At 32.2% G+C, this 16,889-nt stretch overlaps 2 protein-coding genes across 2 annotated transcripts; both read left to right on the top strand.

Moving 5' to 3' along the window:
* Nucleotides 1-699: 699 nt before the first annotated feature.
* TRM6/7/8B (TONNEAU1 recruiting motif 6/7/8b) lies at nucleotides 700-7,427 on the top strand. The gene is made up of 7 exons (XM_010315116.4): nucleotides 700-825; nucleotides 990-1,084; nucleotides 2,330-2,484; nucleotides 2,592-2,650; nucleotides 2,764-4,500; nucleotides 5,771-5,912; nucleotides 6,366-7,427. Exons 3-7 carry the CDS (start codon nucleotides 2,382-2,384, stop codon nucleotides 7,031-7,033), a joined length of 2,709 nt encoding a protein of 902 aa, XP_010313418.1. The 5' UTR covers nucleotides 700-825; nucleotides 990-1,084; nucleotides 2,330-2,381; the 3' UTR covers nucleotides 7,034-7,427.
* A 7,766-nt stretch (nucleotides 7,428-15,193) lies between these two features.
* LOC101243829 (uncharacterized) lies at nucleotides 15,194-16,683 on the top strand. The gene has a single exon (XM_004230242.5). It carries the CDS (start codon nucleotides 15,255-15,257, stop codon nucleotides 16,449-16,451), a length of 1,197 nt encoding a protein of 398 aa, XP_004230290.3. The 5' UTR covers nucleotides 15,194-15,254; the 3' UTR covers nucleotides 16,452-16,683.
* Nucleotides 16,684-16,889: the final 206 nt, after the last annotated feature.

Raw genomic sequence — 16,889 nt, forward strand, 5'->3', positions numbered from 1 at the left:
TCGATAAATTTTCAATTTTTAGTGATAAATAAATATATTAGTAATTTTTTCCACCTATATAAATCGACAAATAAAATTACTCAATACCTATTCTTAAAGTAGTAATAAGTATGTATTCCATAAAATCAACTTAAGTCCATGCAAATTAATTCAAACACTACAATTATAATGCAGTCAAGTCAATGTATAAATTTATTTAAGCCATTGTAGTAATTTAAGTTAGTCAAACAATGCATATTAATAAGTTTTACTTTTTATATATTTTTTATTTAATAGATTTTCAATATTTTATGAGGGAAAAAAATATTAACTATTTTTTTCCTATTCATACAAATAGATTACATAGAATTACTCATACCTACTGTAATTAGAGGTGCTCAATAAAATCAATTAAAATGAACACAAATTAATTCAAGCACTACAATTATTACATAATCAATGCATAAATTTTGTATATTTTGGTCTTAATAGTACATAAATTTAGTCAAACAATACATATTAATAAGTTTTACTTTTTTAATATTTTTTTGACTCAATAAATTTTTAATTTTTCATTGTTAATATTAATACTTAGATGCCCCCTAATTTAATTCGAACATTATAAATTATAAAATATAAAATATTTTTTAATATTATTTTGAATATGTGACCGCATCATTAAATAATGATTACCTTTATTATAAAATGGAAAAGAAAAAAGGAAAAGCACAACTTTGTTTATTTGATTATGTTATATGTATTTATTTAAGTTTGTTACATTAAAAAAGAGGTGAAATAATTCAATTGAAGGATTCGAAAAAGAAAAAAAGAAAATTTCCTGTAACGGTGAGAACGTTGTCTCTTCACTCTCACCTTCCTCTTTTAATTTTCAAATTCAGTCACCTCTCTCTCTCACGCACACACAGTAGCATACATTTTTCTCTCAAGCTCTTCCTTTACCTTTTCTCCACCATCTCATCGATCGTTTTTTTTTGTTTTGAAAACCCTAGGCTTGTTTGTAGCTTCAACTACAGTTCAGATCTTAATTTTTAGCTTCTTTGATGGTGGAAACAATGTGCGATTTGACTGATTTGAAGATTCACTGGTGAGTTTGTTTCTGGATCGTTCCGACTGGATCGTTCCGAGTTGTTTATTTGGTTATGTTTATGCATTTTAATTTGATTAATTTTGATTGTAATGTAGCTGAAGATTCGGGGTGTTTTTGGCTGCTTTAACAAAATGAGTTTGCGTATATGGGTTTAAATGCTTACTTTGATGTAGAAATTTAATTGTCGGATCTTCGAGAATCTTTTATTTGCTCAAATGAAGTAGTGCTGGTTAGAAATAGTTAGGTTTGAGCTTTGTGATAATTGCATCTTGTAGCCGATTTCTCGAAATGCTATGTGTGTTTGTTATGGAGAATTATGCTATCCTGAAAAATAATTACTCTATGAAATCATAAGCGATAATTTGAGACCTTGAGTTGTGGGAAAATGTTTTATACGAGAAAAGAGGAAATGAATTCTGTTGCTATTGGGAAAATCATTTTCCTTTATGAATGTTAACCTCTTAGAGGTTGTTTGGTTGATGGGATAAGGATGTTCTAACACCGATATAGAATTCGGAATATTATTTATGCAACGTTTACTAATACATATATTGTTTATACGAGAATTTGAGTTATTAATTACACGGGATGTGGTCAAATAAATGTAGACAATTCCTATAGAATACTGCTTTTTTATTATTTATCGCATGACAATTCCTAGGTTATTATTATCTTTTGGTAATTGATAAATGAGAAATCTGCAAGGGCCAGTGGCGCATAGTTCGAATCTTGATAGATAATGGCCCGCTCCTCTATCCTTCTCTGCTTGAATATTAGGATTTTGTCTGCTTTAACGTTCAAACTTGTGAACATGTGCCTAACCAACACATTATGTGTTAAACTATCACCACTAGACTTGCATCCCTGGCATCAATTCCAACATCATCATTCTTTGCGTAAGCAAACATGTATTTTAATCCATTTGTAACTAAATTGTAAATCAAACAACACCTTATGCCATATAATTTCAACAATAATCAACATGTAGATATGGATGTCAACTCTTAGTACTCAAATGTACAAGAATACTACAAGTATACCCTTTTGTATCCGTATACAATTTGTATATGTTACCTACTTTTATGACCAACCAGATATCACAGCGAATTTCTAAACACACTCTTAAATGGAAGTTGTGTGAAGTTGGTTGGAAGTCTTTGTTTCCTCTGATTACTTGTTTACTTCATTCTTTGTATAACATCTGGGACCAGATGCCTTGAAAATTTCCATTCTTGACAACAGATTTTGTTTGTTGATACATCCACATGGGAGCATTGTTCTATTAAATGAGAAAATGGAGGTTGAAAAGAGAACTTCAAAGGGAGGCTTTCTTCAGCTATTTGATTGGAATATCAAATCTCGAAAGAAGCTTTTCTCTAACAAGTCTGAACTACCTGGTAACTCCTTTTCTCCTTGCCTGTTGGCAGTTGAAGGCCACTTTTCTTGTAACTGATGCTTATTGATGAATATTTTGCTATACATGTTCCTGTTATTGTGGCTGTAGACAACTCTAAACAAGGAAAAGAAAATGCCAATGGATCAGCCAATTTAAGACTTCAGCAGGTAACTTGTTACTTTACTCTGCTATCTCCTCTCAAATAATTTAAGACATTATCTCTGTGACTGTTTATCATATCTTTTGGTCTATCATTTTGATAATCTGTATATTATTGAAGGCTCACGATCATAGTCTTGGTTCCAACTCCAAGCAGAACTATGATTTCTATAGTGCTTCATCAGTAGCTGAGGATGAAAGTTATGGTCAAAAAGCACCTGGGGTTGTTGCACGTCTTATGGGATTGGATTCTTTGCCAACTTCAAAAGAGTCTGATCCCAATTTTAATGCATCCTCTGATTGTCACTCCTTCAGAGATTCTCCATACCTAAGTTTTATAGCTGATTTCCAGAATGAACATCATATGATAGTCGATGGTAACATGCGAAATAAACTGGACGGATTTAAGAGAAACCCTGTTGAAGTAAGGCTGCAGAAGGTGCAGAGCCGTCCCATCGAGAGGTTCCAAAGTGAGGTATTGCCTCCAAAATCAGCTAAACCTATTGCAGTTACTCAACCAAGATTGTTATCTCCTATCAAGAGTCCTGGGTTCATCCCTCCTAAGAATGCAGCTTACATAATAGAGGCAGCTGCTAAAATATACCAGCAGAGTCCTCGACCCGCTGCCAGAGAAAAGGTGCAATCTTCTGGGTCTTCCTCTGCCCCTTTGAGAATACGGGACTTGAGAGATCAAATAGAGGCTGTTCAGAGACAGTCTAGTATTTATGAAGCACCGCACAGGCCAAAAGAACAAAATTCTGTAAAGAACGTCAGAAGACAACCCTGTGAAAGAGGCCAGGTTCAATCAGATAATTTGCGTCAATTGAGGGTTTCTGAGGTATCAAGAAGAGATGTATCCCAGAATAAGGGGAAGGAGAAGTCAGTTTCACTAGCAGTTCAGGCAAAGACCAATGTTCAGAAAAGAGAGGGGAAGGAATCTACTTCTAGTAAGAACCCATTGAACCAGAAAGAACAGAATGAGTCTAAGTCTGGTCGGAGGCGGACAAGTGTAAAAGTAGGGGAAAGGAAAAATTCTCTCAACCGTCCTTCTGATGTGCTCAGACAGAACAACCAGAAGCAGAACTCTGCATCTAATAAAGACGGGGAGAGTTCGAACACTTCAGCTCCCTACCATAAAGAGAAAAAATCATCATCTACTGGTAACATGTCTAGGTCAACCAAGACTGTAAGTAGGATTGTTGTAAATACCACAGCTGCTACTGGAATTGCAAGTATTGTAGAAACTGACGTTGGAAAGGACCTTTCATCATCTAGGGACTCCAGAGTGAGGTCCTTTACTGGAAAGAAACAGCCAGTCAATGTTGATATTGGTTCTGATGAATGTGGTGCTGACAATATGATGAAGAATAAAGATGAGAGGTCTATAAAATGTAACTTAACTATTGAAGGATGCTCCAATTGGGAAACAGCTGACAGGAAAAATGGGAGTGATGTAGTGTCATTTACTTTCACCTCACCCATCAAAAAATCAATGCCTGGCCCCACTTCATCAAGTCATGTTTTGGAAAAGAACAGTGCTTTGTGTCTTTTTCCAGGTTCCTATGATGATCAGTCTGATTCAAGGACATCAACAATGCCTTCTTTTCGCATTGGTGGTGATGATTTAGGTATTCTCTTAGAACAAAAGATTAAAGAATTAACTTCTAAAGTCGGACCATCTTGTGAAGATTTCATCAAAACGGGGACTGCTTCTACTTCTACCAATGCTTTTGAAGATAGTGTGTCCATTGTAGCACATGGGAGGAGACCTCAAGTTGATTTGCTTAATGAAAAAGCAGGTGACCCTGGTCACTCTTCTGTTGATGACCTCCAGCTTACTGCAACTCAGATGTGGCAGGTATTTCTGAAATTCCCTTAGCTTCAAAATGCCATTTTTATGACTAAAACACCAACCAACCCCCAAACAAACTCTTAGATAAAAAAATAGGAACAGGTAAATCAATGAGAAATTGGAATGTAGATGGTGATCAAACGCATAAGAAACTTTTTGACATAGCATACCACATTTTTGTCAGTGTATGGAAGTGTGCATATACTTGTTCCTTGGTGAAAAGAAATAGAATATCTCCAAGTCATGTATCATGTAGTAAATTACTTATGAATTACTTAGGAGGTACATCAACATGATAAATGCTTGTATGGCTAACAGGTACCCAAATGTGAAAATGTGTCATGACCACTTTGCATGAATAACGGCTAGGGTTAGGAATTCTTTGAAGTTGAACTGTCCAGCTTCCTTACTGAGCTGAGATCCAAGTAAATAACTTTGGCTGTTTTTATTTCTTTTGACTAGTCGTGTAGTTTGTTATGTGAAATAGCAGTCAAGCTCAACAGGAGGCTGTGAAAATAATTGGTGTTTTTTTTTGTTTCTTTTTTTTTTTACTAGTCATTTAAGGGGTTCTGAAATGATTTTCGAAGTCGTCATTTTTACCTTTGATTTCTCAATCCAATAGTTGACAAAAAGAGTAGCTGTAGGCACATAAAAGGCTTTCGTTACTGTAAGCGATAGAGTTCTGGGGTCCCCCGTCTCCTTTCGTTTTCTTTTGTTTAGTTGAAACCACTGAATGCCAGACTTAGATTTATAAAAAGCATTGCAGTCTTATAAATTTTGTTACTTTTGATGATATGATTCTAAAATGTTTTGGAATCCATGCAGACCTTTTCTTTGATAAAACTAACTCCGTGTAAAATTAGCAAAGAACAAGACAATGGAAGCAGAATATCCATATATACACTATACAACTAGTTAGAATTAGGTTTAGTAATGTTGGTAGGCTTGCATTACGTCTGATATCTGACAAAGTGCCTTTCAGCTTGGTTATAGAGATTATATGTCATGTAGGGTTAAGTGTCAGGTTTAGATAAGTCCTAGTTTTAGTATCCCTAGTTTGTCCCATTGTACAAATTATAAAGTATTGGGAAAAAAATGGATGAAGATGGAATAAAATTGATGTTGAGAATTTATATGCAAAACCAACTAATTCAGGATTGAGGTGTTATTGCAGTTGTTTGTTATCCTATTTCTGTATTATTACTGTACTGTGTTTCTTAGAAAAGGAAAAAAACAGTATAATGTACCAGGCTGATCTTATCTGCATCAATTTCAGGGTCCAAATAGGGTAGAAAATCCCAAAACTGCCAGCAGCATTACGTGTGAAGGAGAATTTAGTCTGGCCTCAAGTATGGAACCTTCTATTTCAGGAGGCAGTTGCAGCTCTTTGGATAGCTTCAGAAGTTTAGCAACTGATGGTAATAATGCTGATCTTTAGTTTCCTCCTTTTGTTTCCATCCTATTTAAGATTGTGATGATAATTCTGTTTTTATTTTGACTCTCTGTAAGAAGGCGTTTCGTATTATATTTTAATCTAAAACTTTGCCACTTTAGGCTAAATGCCCAAGCTTGTTAGATGGATGAAAATGGAAAACAGGACAACAAAGGATTACCTTAAGGTCAATCTATTAGAGCTATAGTTTAGGATAAGATATATTTTATATAATTTGCTCATGATCAGATAAATTTCAGTAAAGTTCTCTTTTCTCTATTCCATAAACAAAAATGATCTTCCTGCTCTTCAGGTGGAATTACTTGTCCTATTTGCAGTCTCTTTTTTGCCAAAACTATTCAGTGGTAGTTACCAGCATACTTCCATTTTCCCCTGAAAAAATATCAATTAATCCTGACGGATGAAACTTATGATTCAGGGAGCAAGTATCATCTGTCTGATGGATCTCACTACATGATGAATTGGAAAACCTACATGAGGACTCATCTGGTGGAAGGTGATGCAGAGTTGCTGGACTCGGCCTCTTCCGCTTCTCTTGCTGATGCAGGTGAAAAGGAGTCGACTACTACGTTAACTTCCTCAAATTTCAATGAATCAGCTTACTGGGAGTTCCAATATATCAGAGATATAATTAGAAGCTCCGACATGGTAATGGAAGAATTCTTGTTGGGTGAGGTTCAGAGCATTATTGCTCTTGATCTCTTTGACAAGCTGGAAAATCAGCAGGCTCGAACCAACAAAAATGCAGAGGAGCAGCTGAAGATGCGGAGAAGAGTTTTGTTCCATTCAGCAGTCGAATGCTTGGAACTCAGATGCAAACTGAGTTTCGGCAGAGGTGTTGAAGCTTGGGCTAAGTGGACAACATTGGTCCAAAGAAAGGAGTGGTTAGCAGAAGAAGTGTATAGAGTGATTGCCAGCTGGACAAGCATGGAAGAGTTGATGGTGGATGAGGTTGTTGACAAGGACATGAGCACACAAGACGGGAAGTGGACCGATTTCAGCTTTGAAGCCTGTGAAGAGGGTGTTGACATCGAGAAGGAGATCCTTTCATCTTTGATGGATGATTTGATCGGTGACCTAATGTGAATGACATGAAGTTTTATACTTTAGCTTTGCTACTTTACAGCTTCCTTGTGCATTGCTCTTTCTTGCTTATCTTAATTTAAGCAAAGAGATCAGTGGACCAAGTGATTGTTCATATTTTATGTTCTTAGATAGTATCATGGTTTCCATGACAGGATGATATGGTGCATTATCCTTTGAACGCGAATGCGTGATGAAAAGTCTTTCTGCTTACTTCCCGCTGATTTTTGCGTGTGTTATTGATAGGTAATCCCAGATTCAGTAGAGTATGTTGTGGGTTTGAGCTCAAAGCTCAGCTACTGTAGCCTCTCTTTTACTCTATAAATGCACTGCTGCAAGAATTTTTGGAACAGAAAACATTTCTATATCAATGGATGATTCAAACTGATTTCTAAAATTTTTATTTTCTAATTTTGTAATATTATTACTACTACACTATGATTTATATTACTGTTAAATTTCCAAAAATAGTAGACGTGATGATTTGAGTTCACAATGATAATGGGCTTAAGAGAGTCGTGACACAAAGGTGGTCCTACTGGGAACAGGCGTCCACTTTGGCCGCCGGCGAAGCTCTGACAAAGTAACGTGCACCCCCAACCCCAGCCCCCACGCAAATCTAATCTGGTATTACACTGAATCTTCTGAAAAAGAAGCAGACAATGACTTCTGTCAAAAAGCCCAACCACCATATTTTGATCTAAAATAGTAGATCATTGTTTCACTTCATTGAAAAAAAAATGCGATAGAATGATTGAGATCTCTACTATACACTACGTTAATCATTCATTTCAAATCTAAGCTCTAAAAAGATCGAAAAAGTTTAAATCGTTAAAAGACGGTCATTTTTATAGTACATCTAATGAGTTCTAATGGTTATATCTAATGCTTTGTAGTAACAATATATGTAGATTAAGATTGTCAAAATTATTTCCTATTTGAATGTCATGAAATTCTATCTTGTACTAATCAAAAAATAATCTGCATTCTTGATTGATAGTGACTAATTAGGAATGAGTCATCTCATTAATATCTTGTCCATTTAACATAAATCCAGCAAGTAGATGAAGTACATATATGAACATAACTTACTGTTTAACTACCCCCACCGCCCAAGTTTGATAGACTCCTCTCTTAATGACATCTCATTTAATCTCCATGTCATAATCATAATATTTTCGTCTTTTTAATATTTTTTTTCTTAATTTATTTATAGATATATAAGCATCTAATACCCAAAATTTAATTGTACAATTGTTCTAAATTAGTACAGTATAGAATTTATTAAGAAAGCGATCATTAATTATCAAGGGTTTCTCAACACATATCTTGATGGTGACATAATATACGAAATGGGATGTGAAATTGGGAAGAATTTGGTGATAATCAAATCTTTAATCTGAAAATATGAGATGATATCTTGATGGTGACATAATATACGAAATGGGATGTGAAATTGTGAAGAATTTGGTGATAACCAAATCTTTAATATGAAAATATGAGATGATTAACAATTCTAATAGAGATTTATTTTGTAATTATTCTTTATATATGCATACGCACTTAGAGAGGATGATTTTCATATTGGATTTCATGTATTTGACGGATTATGAGGCAAACCAAGAAGACTCACAACGAATAATGAGCGTTTTTTAAGCTAGCTAAATTATTAACGTTTAAATTCGCTTAAATCAACCCGTGTAAACATTGAAAAATCTACTTTGGATCCTTGTGTTTTGAATATTCTTTTTGTTTTTGTGGAACTGCCTTGGCACACATAGGCAAATTGCAGTTTTCTACTTTCTAATCAAGCAACAGATCTACAAATAATTTGACAAATTAATAACCTCACAGATTAGATCTTACAACTTGATTTGAGATAATGGGATATGGTTGTTTAACAATACTAAAATTAGTCACATCAAATTGTAACTAAGCGTAGATTAATTACAATGACAAATATAGCTCTTAATTAAAACAACGAGTTCATTTAAATCTAACGCAAAACATATATATATATATATATATATATATATATATATTAAAAATCAAACTTCTCAAGATTTTAAGTTTTGAATCGATCTCGATTAAAAGTTAGACACTAAAAATCAAAATATATACATCACTGTAAATGTAAAGATTTTGTGCTAAGTTTATTTTTTTCTTACAACAATAGTTAATTAATATGGTGATGGATTTGTAATTTGGATAATCCATAATTAAGAATGTGAGATTACATGAAGAAAACTTGCACCACATGCAAATAGATCTCTCATTAATTACTACTAATATTTTATATTAACAAGTGGAGAAGGATAAACATGCATGATGGGATTGTTGATAGTTAGAGAGACTCTCCATACTTTGACAAACACTTCATGTGCATTATTTTTGTCATTTGCTTATGGAAATTATAATAATTTAATCCATTTCACACCCTAATATCACATTCTCCATCCTCTCATGCTCTTACTACTCCTAATTTTATTTTCTCTGTCCAATTCTTTTTTATTTATTTCAATACAATTTATGGCTAATATATCGACATATCAATTCAGATGAATTTAATAATTTTTATTTTATATTTATATTAAAATATCATCATACGCGTATAGAAAATATTAATATAGTATCTAGTTAATATTTAGTAAATTAAGTAGTAATTTTGGACATAGTTATCTTTCAATTTAATTATTTATAAGAACTACGAGTCTTGACGCAGATTGCAACAGTATTAATTAGTTTTTTGCTCCAAATACGTAATTTTTTTTAAAAAAATTGATATATTTATTATAAATAAATTAATATGAAATAGCGTTATCAAGATATCAAGTAATAAGATGAATGTCTATCAAAATAAAAATAGAATATTTTAAGTATCACAAAATATTTATAAGATTATTTATATTATATTGTAGTGAATGTTGAATTGCTAAAATTTAATATATTTACGAAATAAAAGTATTACAAATATAAATATCAAAATGAATATATCATATAAAATTTGAATAAATAAAACAAATCTATCATATGTAGTCACCATAAGGTGCACGTATTGATGAGAAAATTTCACTAGAAATGATTTGATCTTGATTTGCCTTCGACCTAGAATATCTTTCAAAACGACATTTAAAACATAAATCGAAAGTAAAATAAAATTATTTTATAAAGGAATAAAGAAAAAATTAAAAAATGCTACAACTAAAACGTGTCAAGCACTGATTGGCTATGACAAATCCTCTTCACCAAACTATGATATAGAAAAGGTGAGAAGGAGCTCTGTATTCTGTAATCTGCTTAGATTCATTAATCTTATACAGATTAATTTTCCATATTAATTAATAATAGAAATTAGTAATGTTGACAGTTTATAGAATATTGTTTTATCAATGATTAATTATTAATTACACTAATTAACCTTATGCCTCGTGTTGGCTGCCTTAAGTCAGAATCCTATGGAGAAGGCCTTCGTTCACCTCCTTCTCGAGTCTTTGTGTACACCCTCAACTAATCTAGCGCCTTGTTTGTATAATCAATTGAAAATTAAAAAATATAATAAAGTAAAAGTAAAATTGCCCAAACAACTTATCTAAACCTTTTTAGTTTAACGGCCGTTAGGTAAAAGGAAGAGAGCGAAAAACTTACTTTTAGATAGTAGCGCCTAAGCGCTAAGAAGTGAACATCATGTTACTCAGTAAACCTTTTTAGTTTAACAGCCGTTTGATAGGACGCATAAGTCATGATCTTTTCCTACGAAATGAAAAGGCCTAGTGTGAATTTTGTTATGACTATTACTTAGGGTGACTAGTCAGGTCTGACTATCTATTACTTTTGAGTGTTTGTTTTTAAATTAATTATCTATCGAAAATAATTTTTTCACACAATTCGTGTATATATACATTCTCTAGATACTACTTTATGAATTTACACTAAAACATATTACTATTATGAATAACAACTACAAGGAGGTAATATCATTAACAAATTGGGGATATCTTAATATACGTTTAAGAAATATTACACGATAAAATTAAATAAAAAGAATATATCTATAAATAATATAACTTATGTACGAGATAAACCTCTTGATCCTATTTAACTCTTGATACGTGTCGAAAAACTTGCAAGCACGAAAAGGGATTGGATGATAAGAGAGATGGAATAGGAAGCATGGTAAGTATGGTGAGGGTGCAAAACAGAGGAAGAAAAGACCTCGAAGGTATAGGGCAGAGGGGAACGTGCCGAGGTCTGTTATTTTGCAGGCTAATATTTGTGTGGTCCATTGTACTTCTTTCCCAATTCCCTAAGTTTTAACTTTATTTTATTCTATTATAACCCCCTAAACTCTTCTCCCTATGCTCTTTTAATCCTTTCTTTTTACTATGTCTTTAATCTTTCCATGCCAATTTGCCCATTTTATAAATCTTAAACCTTTTTAGCCATCTTCCGAATAGTCATCCATTATATTGTTTTAAAATATTTAATAATAATTTTTTATTTATTTAATAAAATAATTTTGATTTTATACGTAGTTCATAATTTAGCTTATTATTAATCATAATTATTTTTCTATTAGATTTTTTAAAAAAATTGCTATATTAACATTAATTCTTTATTATAATTTCTTAAAAACGGTGCAAAGTTAATAATCATTGAATGGAGGAAGTATTTACCATATTTAACCCTATCTCAAACCATAAACCAATTTCCTCAAAGTCATAAACAAAATATTTATGCTATTCCCAATTACCCCTAGGGGCTAAGGGAAAACAGGGTTCTAAAATCAACCAAAAACAAGTCTAAGGGCTATTTGGAGTAGTCGTTATAAATCTCCAAAAGTCAAAATATATCTCAATTAGACTTTGAAAATGAGGAGAAAAAAAAAAGACTTGGAAAATTGACCTCCCCACAACCCTAATACTTCCCCTTTGTTTTTCCTATTAAGAAAATTTGTTGTGCTAGACCAATTTGGCTTGTATATAGATTTGATGACTTTTGCTTACCCCTTCTTTTTTTTTTTAATCGAAAGGAATTTATCCATTGGTCCATACCCTATATTTGGCTGAGAATTAAGATGATACAAAAAGAAATAATTAAGAAAGTGGCAAGTTAATGATCAACTTGTCTTTGAGTTTTATATTTTATACTATAATATTGTATAATCTTGATATTGGACGTGTAGTAGTATTAGTTTGTCATTTTTATAGGCCAATTAATCATTTGGATTTTTTTGGAGTATCAAAGTTTGACACACTCGTTGAATATTTCTTTTCCCCTATTTTTTTTAAAGTAGAAATTAGATAGGTGTATATTTTTGTTTTTCAAACGTGACTTATAGAATAATTACTTAATTTCTTATGGTAATACATTACATGTTATTATAATTTTAAAGTAATTTGAATTATACTGATCAATATTTTTTTTCAAGGTAAACTCCTCTTAAATTTGGATTGACTTTTGGCTTATAAATACTTTTTTGTGTTACCCAATCACTCCAAAAGTATTCTAAAATTATTTTAACATAAAAACACTTGAAAATAAGTCAATTTAAATAAGCTTTAATAATATTTATATTTTAACAATCTACAATTACCATGTAATTACGAATGAGTATAGTTGAAATTTTAATTTCTTAAATTAATTTTTCGAAAATCAAGATATAATAACAATTGATGTAAAAGCCAATAATATAGCCATCCCAAATGTAAATAGTATATAATAAAAGAGGAGTGGATGAGACAAAAGAGAGGACAATTATATTATGTATATATATTTTTGGATAGGAGCAATAATTTAGGCCTTTAGCTTATGTTGGGACATGGCATGGCAATAGCAATATTAAGCCACAAGAAATGGAAAGACCTTTTCCACACTTTTGGAAAGCAAATACTAACATATTATGGATCTAGTCTTAGTATTATTTCTTAGTATTCTTACCATCATTTGCTTTTGTCTTACACATATAATAATTCATACCAAAGTTTCATGCATGCCAGGAGATCTCTAAATGTTACTTCTTGATGATTAATATATGTTCATCATGAAGAAAAAAGAAGAGGAAAAAATTATTATATTCAGACATTCTAATTGGTCAAGAATTCTAGTCCCCTTGACTATTTACTAATAATGATACCCAATGTCTAGCATATATGGTGTAACGGTGAAACTATTTCATTCTTAATTAGATGTCTCAAGTTTGATTTTTTAGAATGGAGAAAAATTTATTGAAAGCGTTACTTCAAAATAAATTCCGCAGTCGAGCCTTGGATGTGAATTTTTTTTTGTTGGAAGCGCCACCCTTAAATAGGCCCTGCAATCGAGCTATGAATATGAATAAAATCTTATTAAAAACATCACTTTTAAATGAGGTACGAAAAATCAAAATTAAAAAAAAATGATGATACCCTATCTAATCTCATTGACTCAAAAGCACAAGAACTACAAAAGATTCATCATGATTCATGTATTGCTTTGAGATATTGCAACAATGAATTTCTAAAAGTGTGTGCAAATATTGTATCTTTCATCAAGTGGTGCTTCCTTTGAACACAAGAAACAAATTGTTTTTTGTTTATGCTAAAAAGATAGAGTAGTATATTAAAAAAATCATTGTTGAAAAATATATTAAAACTTTCCAGCCTTTCCTAAATGAGTATTATGCTTCATTAGTGTTACTAAAACTCATTACAAGTAATTATTCTCTTGAGACTAGAGACTGAAAACCTATTGCTTTATGTAATATAATCGAAAATAATGTTTAGAAGATTTATGAGTTTTTTCGTATCAATTTTTGCAATAATCACGATTTATGTTGATGGTTGTTGAAAATTTTTAAGAAACAAATAATTTTTCTTTGTACAAAGCCTGTTATATTCTAGAAGATATGCAAAAGAAAAAATCTAATTGTCATATTATTACACAAAAATCAATAATTCTCAATATTCATACAATTATAATTATATGTTAAAAATAAGGTTTAGAATGCAAACAAACTTATTGACTAACGAGCTAACTAGCATTCCAACCAATAAATCAAATATTTAACACTTTATACTCTAAACCACAGAAAATACAATGTTTCTCATTTAATCTAACCAAGTTTATATTATTTATTGAGTTGTTTGAGATTTTATACATTTTAAATAATATACTTTATAATTTTTTTTAATTAACTTTAACGAGAGAACAAACATTTCAAGCATATATTTCATGCTTCACCAGAAAAGGAAATCACATTTATTATATTTTTCACCACCAACGTTTCTTCTGATTCCATCTTGCAAAAGTGAAAAATAATACATTGCATTAAAGAATTCATAATTGTAACTCTATTTGATAGCTGGAGAAAGTCAAAATAATAAATTTAATTTCTATTGGTTGGGATGGGTTTTGTTACTTTTATATTGGAGGGGATATAAAATTGTCATTTTTTAATATGTGATATTTTTTTTAGAAAAAAATAATTGGCAGTGCACGACAATAGATGAATTTTCTCCAAACGTGACTAATTTAATTACTTTTCTCCAAATCAGTAATTTACACTTGTAATTAAGACATTTATTTAATCTTAGATTAATTAACTCTTCTTGGCGGTGTCATTTATTTGCACAATATTCATTCTAAACATAAAATGCTTAAAAATTTCTTTTAAATGAAATTCCTCATAAATTGGGTCATTCAAATAAAAGAATTATTTTTACACTGAATTTGTATATTTTTATTTTTTAGCATATGCAGATTACATTACAATGAGATTCTATTATCGAAACTAATTATTACTCATTTTTATTTTGAGAAAAAATGAAACTCTTATATTTTTTTTTATTCAAATACTACTGTATGCGTTTTGAACATGTTTTTTTTTAAAAAAAATCATAAATGTAGATACATCCGTCCAGAGCACTCAATTAATGCTCATGCCTCATGTAAATTTATATACCACAGTTTTCAAAATTACATCCCTATCAATTAATTATTACGTCCTAAAATAAGTGTCTTTTTTTAAAATTATAATTATATTTATTAAAAATAAATGTCATTTTTGTGAAGATAACACTTTCATTAATAACTATATTAATTATTTTATTAGGAAAAAAATACCAGCAGTAATAAGCTGCTGACCCGCTACTCTCAGTGGCATAGTCGTTATATATCTAAACATTTAGGGCCATTCTCTAACGTTTTTCACTTCCCAAAAAGCCCCTCCTGCTTCTCTCTATTTTTTATGCATACATCACTACACATTCCCAGCACAAACCTTTCGCAGAAAATAATGAAACCCCTCGAAAATCACCCCTCCGCCATCACCACTTCCTCCGCCGAGCCGGAATCAGAACCTGATAATGGTTCGGCGGCGGATGCCGGCATGTTTTCAGACGATATAGATAGTTCATGCTCAACTCCATATGTTAGTGCTCCGTCAAGTCCAGGCCGTGGTCAACCACACTGTGGCTTCTATTACAGTGCTCCGGCGAGTCCTATGCATTTCGTTTTATCAACTACTAGCGTGAAAAATGCTGTTAGTACTTCAATTTCATCACCTTCTGAAGATTTTGATTTCTCTGCTAGACTTACCACCGAGGGTGGTGGCGCCGCCGATGGATCCATGAGCTCGGCTGATGAGTTGTTCTTAAACGGCCAGATCCGGCCGATGAAGCTGTCCACTCACCTTAAACGTCCACAAGTCCTAGCACCATTGCTTGATCACGACGAGAATGAGGATGAAGAAGAGAAAAGTTGCAGAGGAAGAGATTTGAAGCTGCGGAGTAGATCATTGAGGAGAAGGACTAGATCCATGTCACCACTTCGAACGACGTCGTATGAATGGCAGGAGGATTATGATGAGGAGGAACTGGAAGTAGTTATCAATGAGAAGAAGAAAGAGAAGAATGAAAATGAAGAGATTAAGCAAGATGATGAAGAAGAAACTTCAAATGAAACGACGCCATGCCCTTCTGGATCTTCTTCGAGGTCTTCATCAGTCGGGAGGAGTTCAAAAAGATGGGTATTCCTTAAGGAGTTTCTATATAGAAGTAAAAGCGAAGGAAGAAACAACGGCCACAAGTTTTGGAGTGGGATATCATTTTCACCCGTGAAAGACAAAAAACTTGACAAAATCTCAACCAACAAAACTCCAACTGAATCTTCAAATACATCTGAAACAAAAAAAGATAAACAAAATGGGAATACAAAAGAGAAGAAGAAGAAGCCCGTGAATGGAAGTGGGATTGGTAAGAGAAGAGTTCCTCCATCGCCTCATGAGTTGCATTACACTACTAACCGAGCTCAATCAGAAGAAATGAGGAAGAAGACTTTCTTGCCATATAGGCAAGGCCTGCTTGGATGTTTAGGGTTCAGTTCAAAGAGTTATGGAGCCATGAATGGTTTTGCTAGAGCTTTGAATCCAGTTTCTTCAAGGTAAAAAAAATAATAATTTGTATATCTAATCAATCATCATCATTATTATTATTACTATATCTATCATCCATCTTCCATCAAGAGATGAGAGATACTTTTTAAGTTGATTGTATAGATTTTTGTTTCCTTGTTATGGTAATGTTTTTATGCTATTCTGTTATCTCTTTGTGTATGTACTCAAAAAAAATCCTCAAAAATGCTTAATGATGGGATTTTGTTTAGCCATTCATGGTAAACTCTTGTGGCATTTTGTTGTTAGATCCTCCTCCATTTTTGCTTTGTTAAAAAAATAGATTCATGAGATCATTTCTTTCTACTCCCTATGTGGGCTCAAAGAAAGAGAAAGGCCACCTTTAGAACTCCCTATAAGATCTTTGCTCATGGCAAATTTACAGCACTAGAATACAAATTGCTTAGCTAAGCTGTGGGGATAGATAGGGTA

The sequence above is a fragment of the Solanum lycopersicum genome, chromosome 1 (genome assembly GCF_036512215.1).
Source record: "Solanum lycopersicum chromosome 1, SLM_r2.1".
NCBI classification, from domain to species: Eukaryota; Viridiplantae; Streptophyta; class Magnoliopsida; order Solanales; family Solanaceae; genus Solanum; species Solanum lycopersicum.

Bases quoted from the DNA above. Each gene is read 5' to 3' on its own strand.
- LOC101243829 (XM_004230242.5), top strand. From the start codon at position 15,255: ATGCATACATCACTACACATTCCCAGCACAAACCTTTCGCAGAAAATA.
- TRM6/7/8B (XM_010315116.4), top strand. From the start codon at position 2,382: ATGGAGGTTGAAAAGAGAACTTCAAAGGGAGGCTTTCTTCAGCTATTT. The intron at 4,501-5,770 runs GTATTTCTGAAA...CATCAATTTCAG, and splicing joins CTGCAACTCAGATGTGGCAG to GGTCCAAATAGGGTAGAAAA. The intron at 5,913-6,365 runs GTAATAATGCTG...CTTATGATTCAG, and splicing joins CAGAAGTTTAGCAACTGATG to GGAGCAAGTATCATCTGTCT.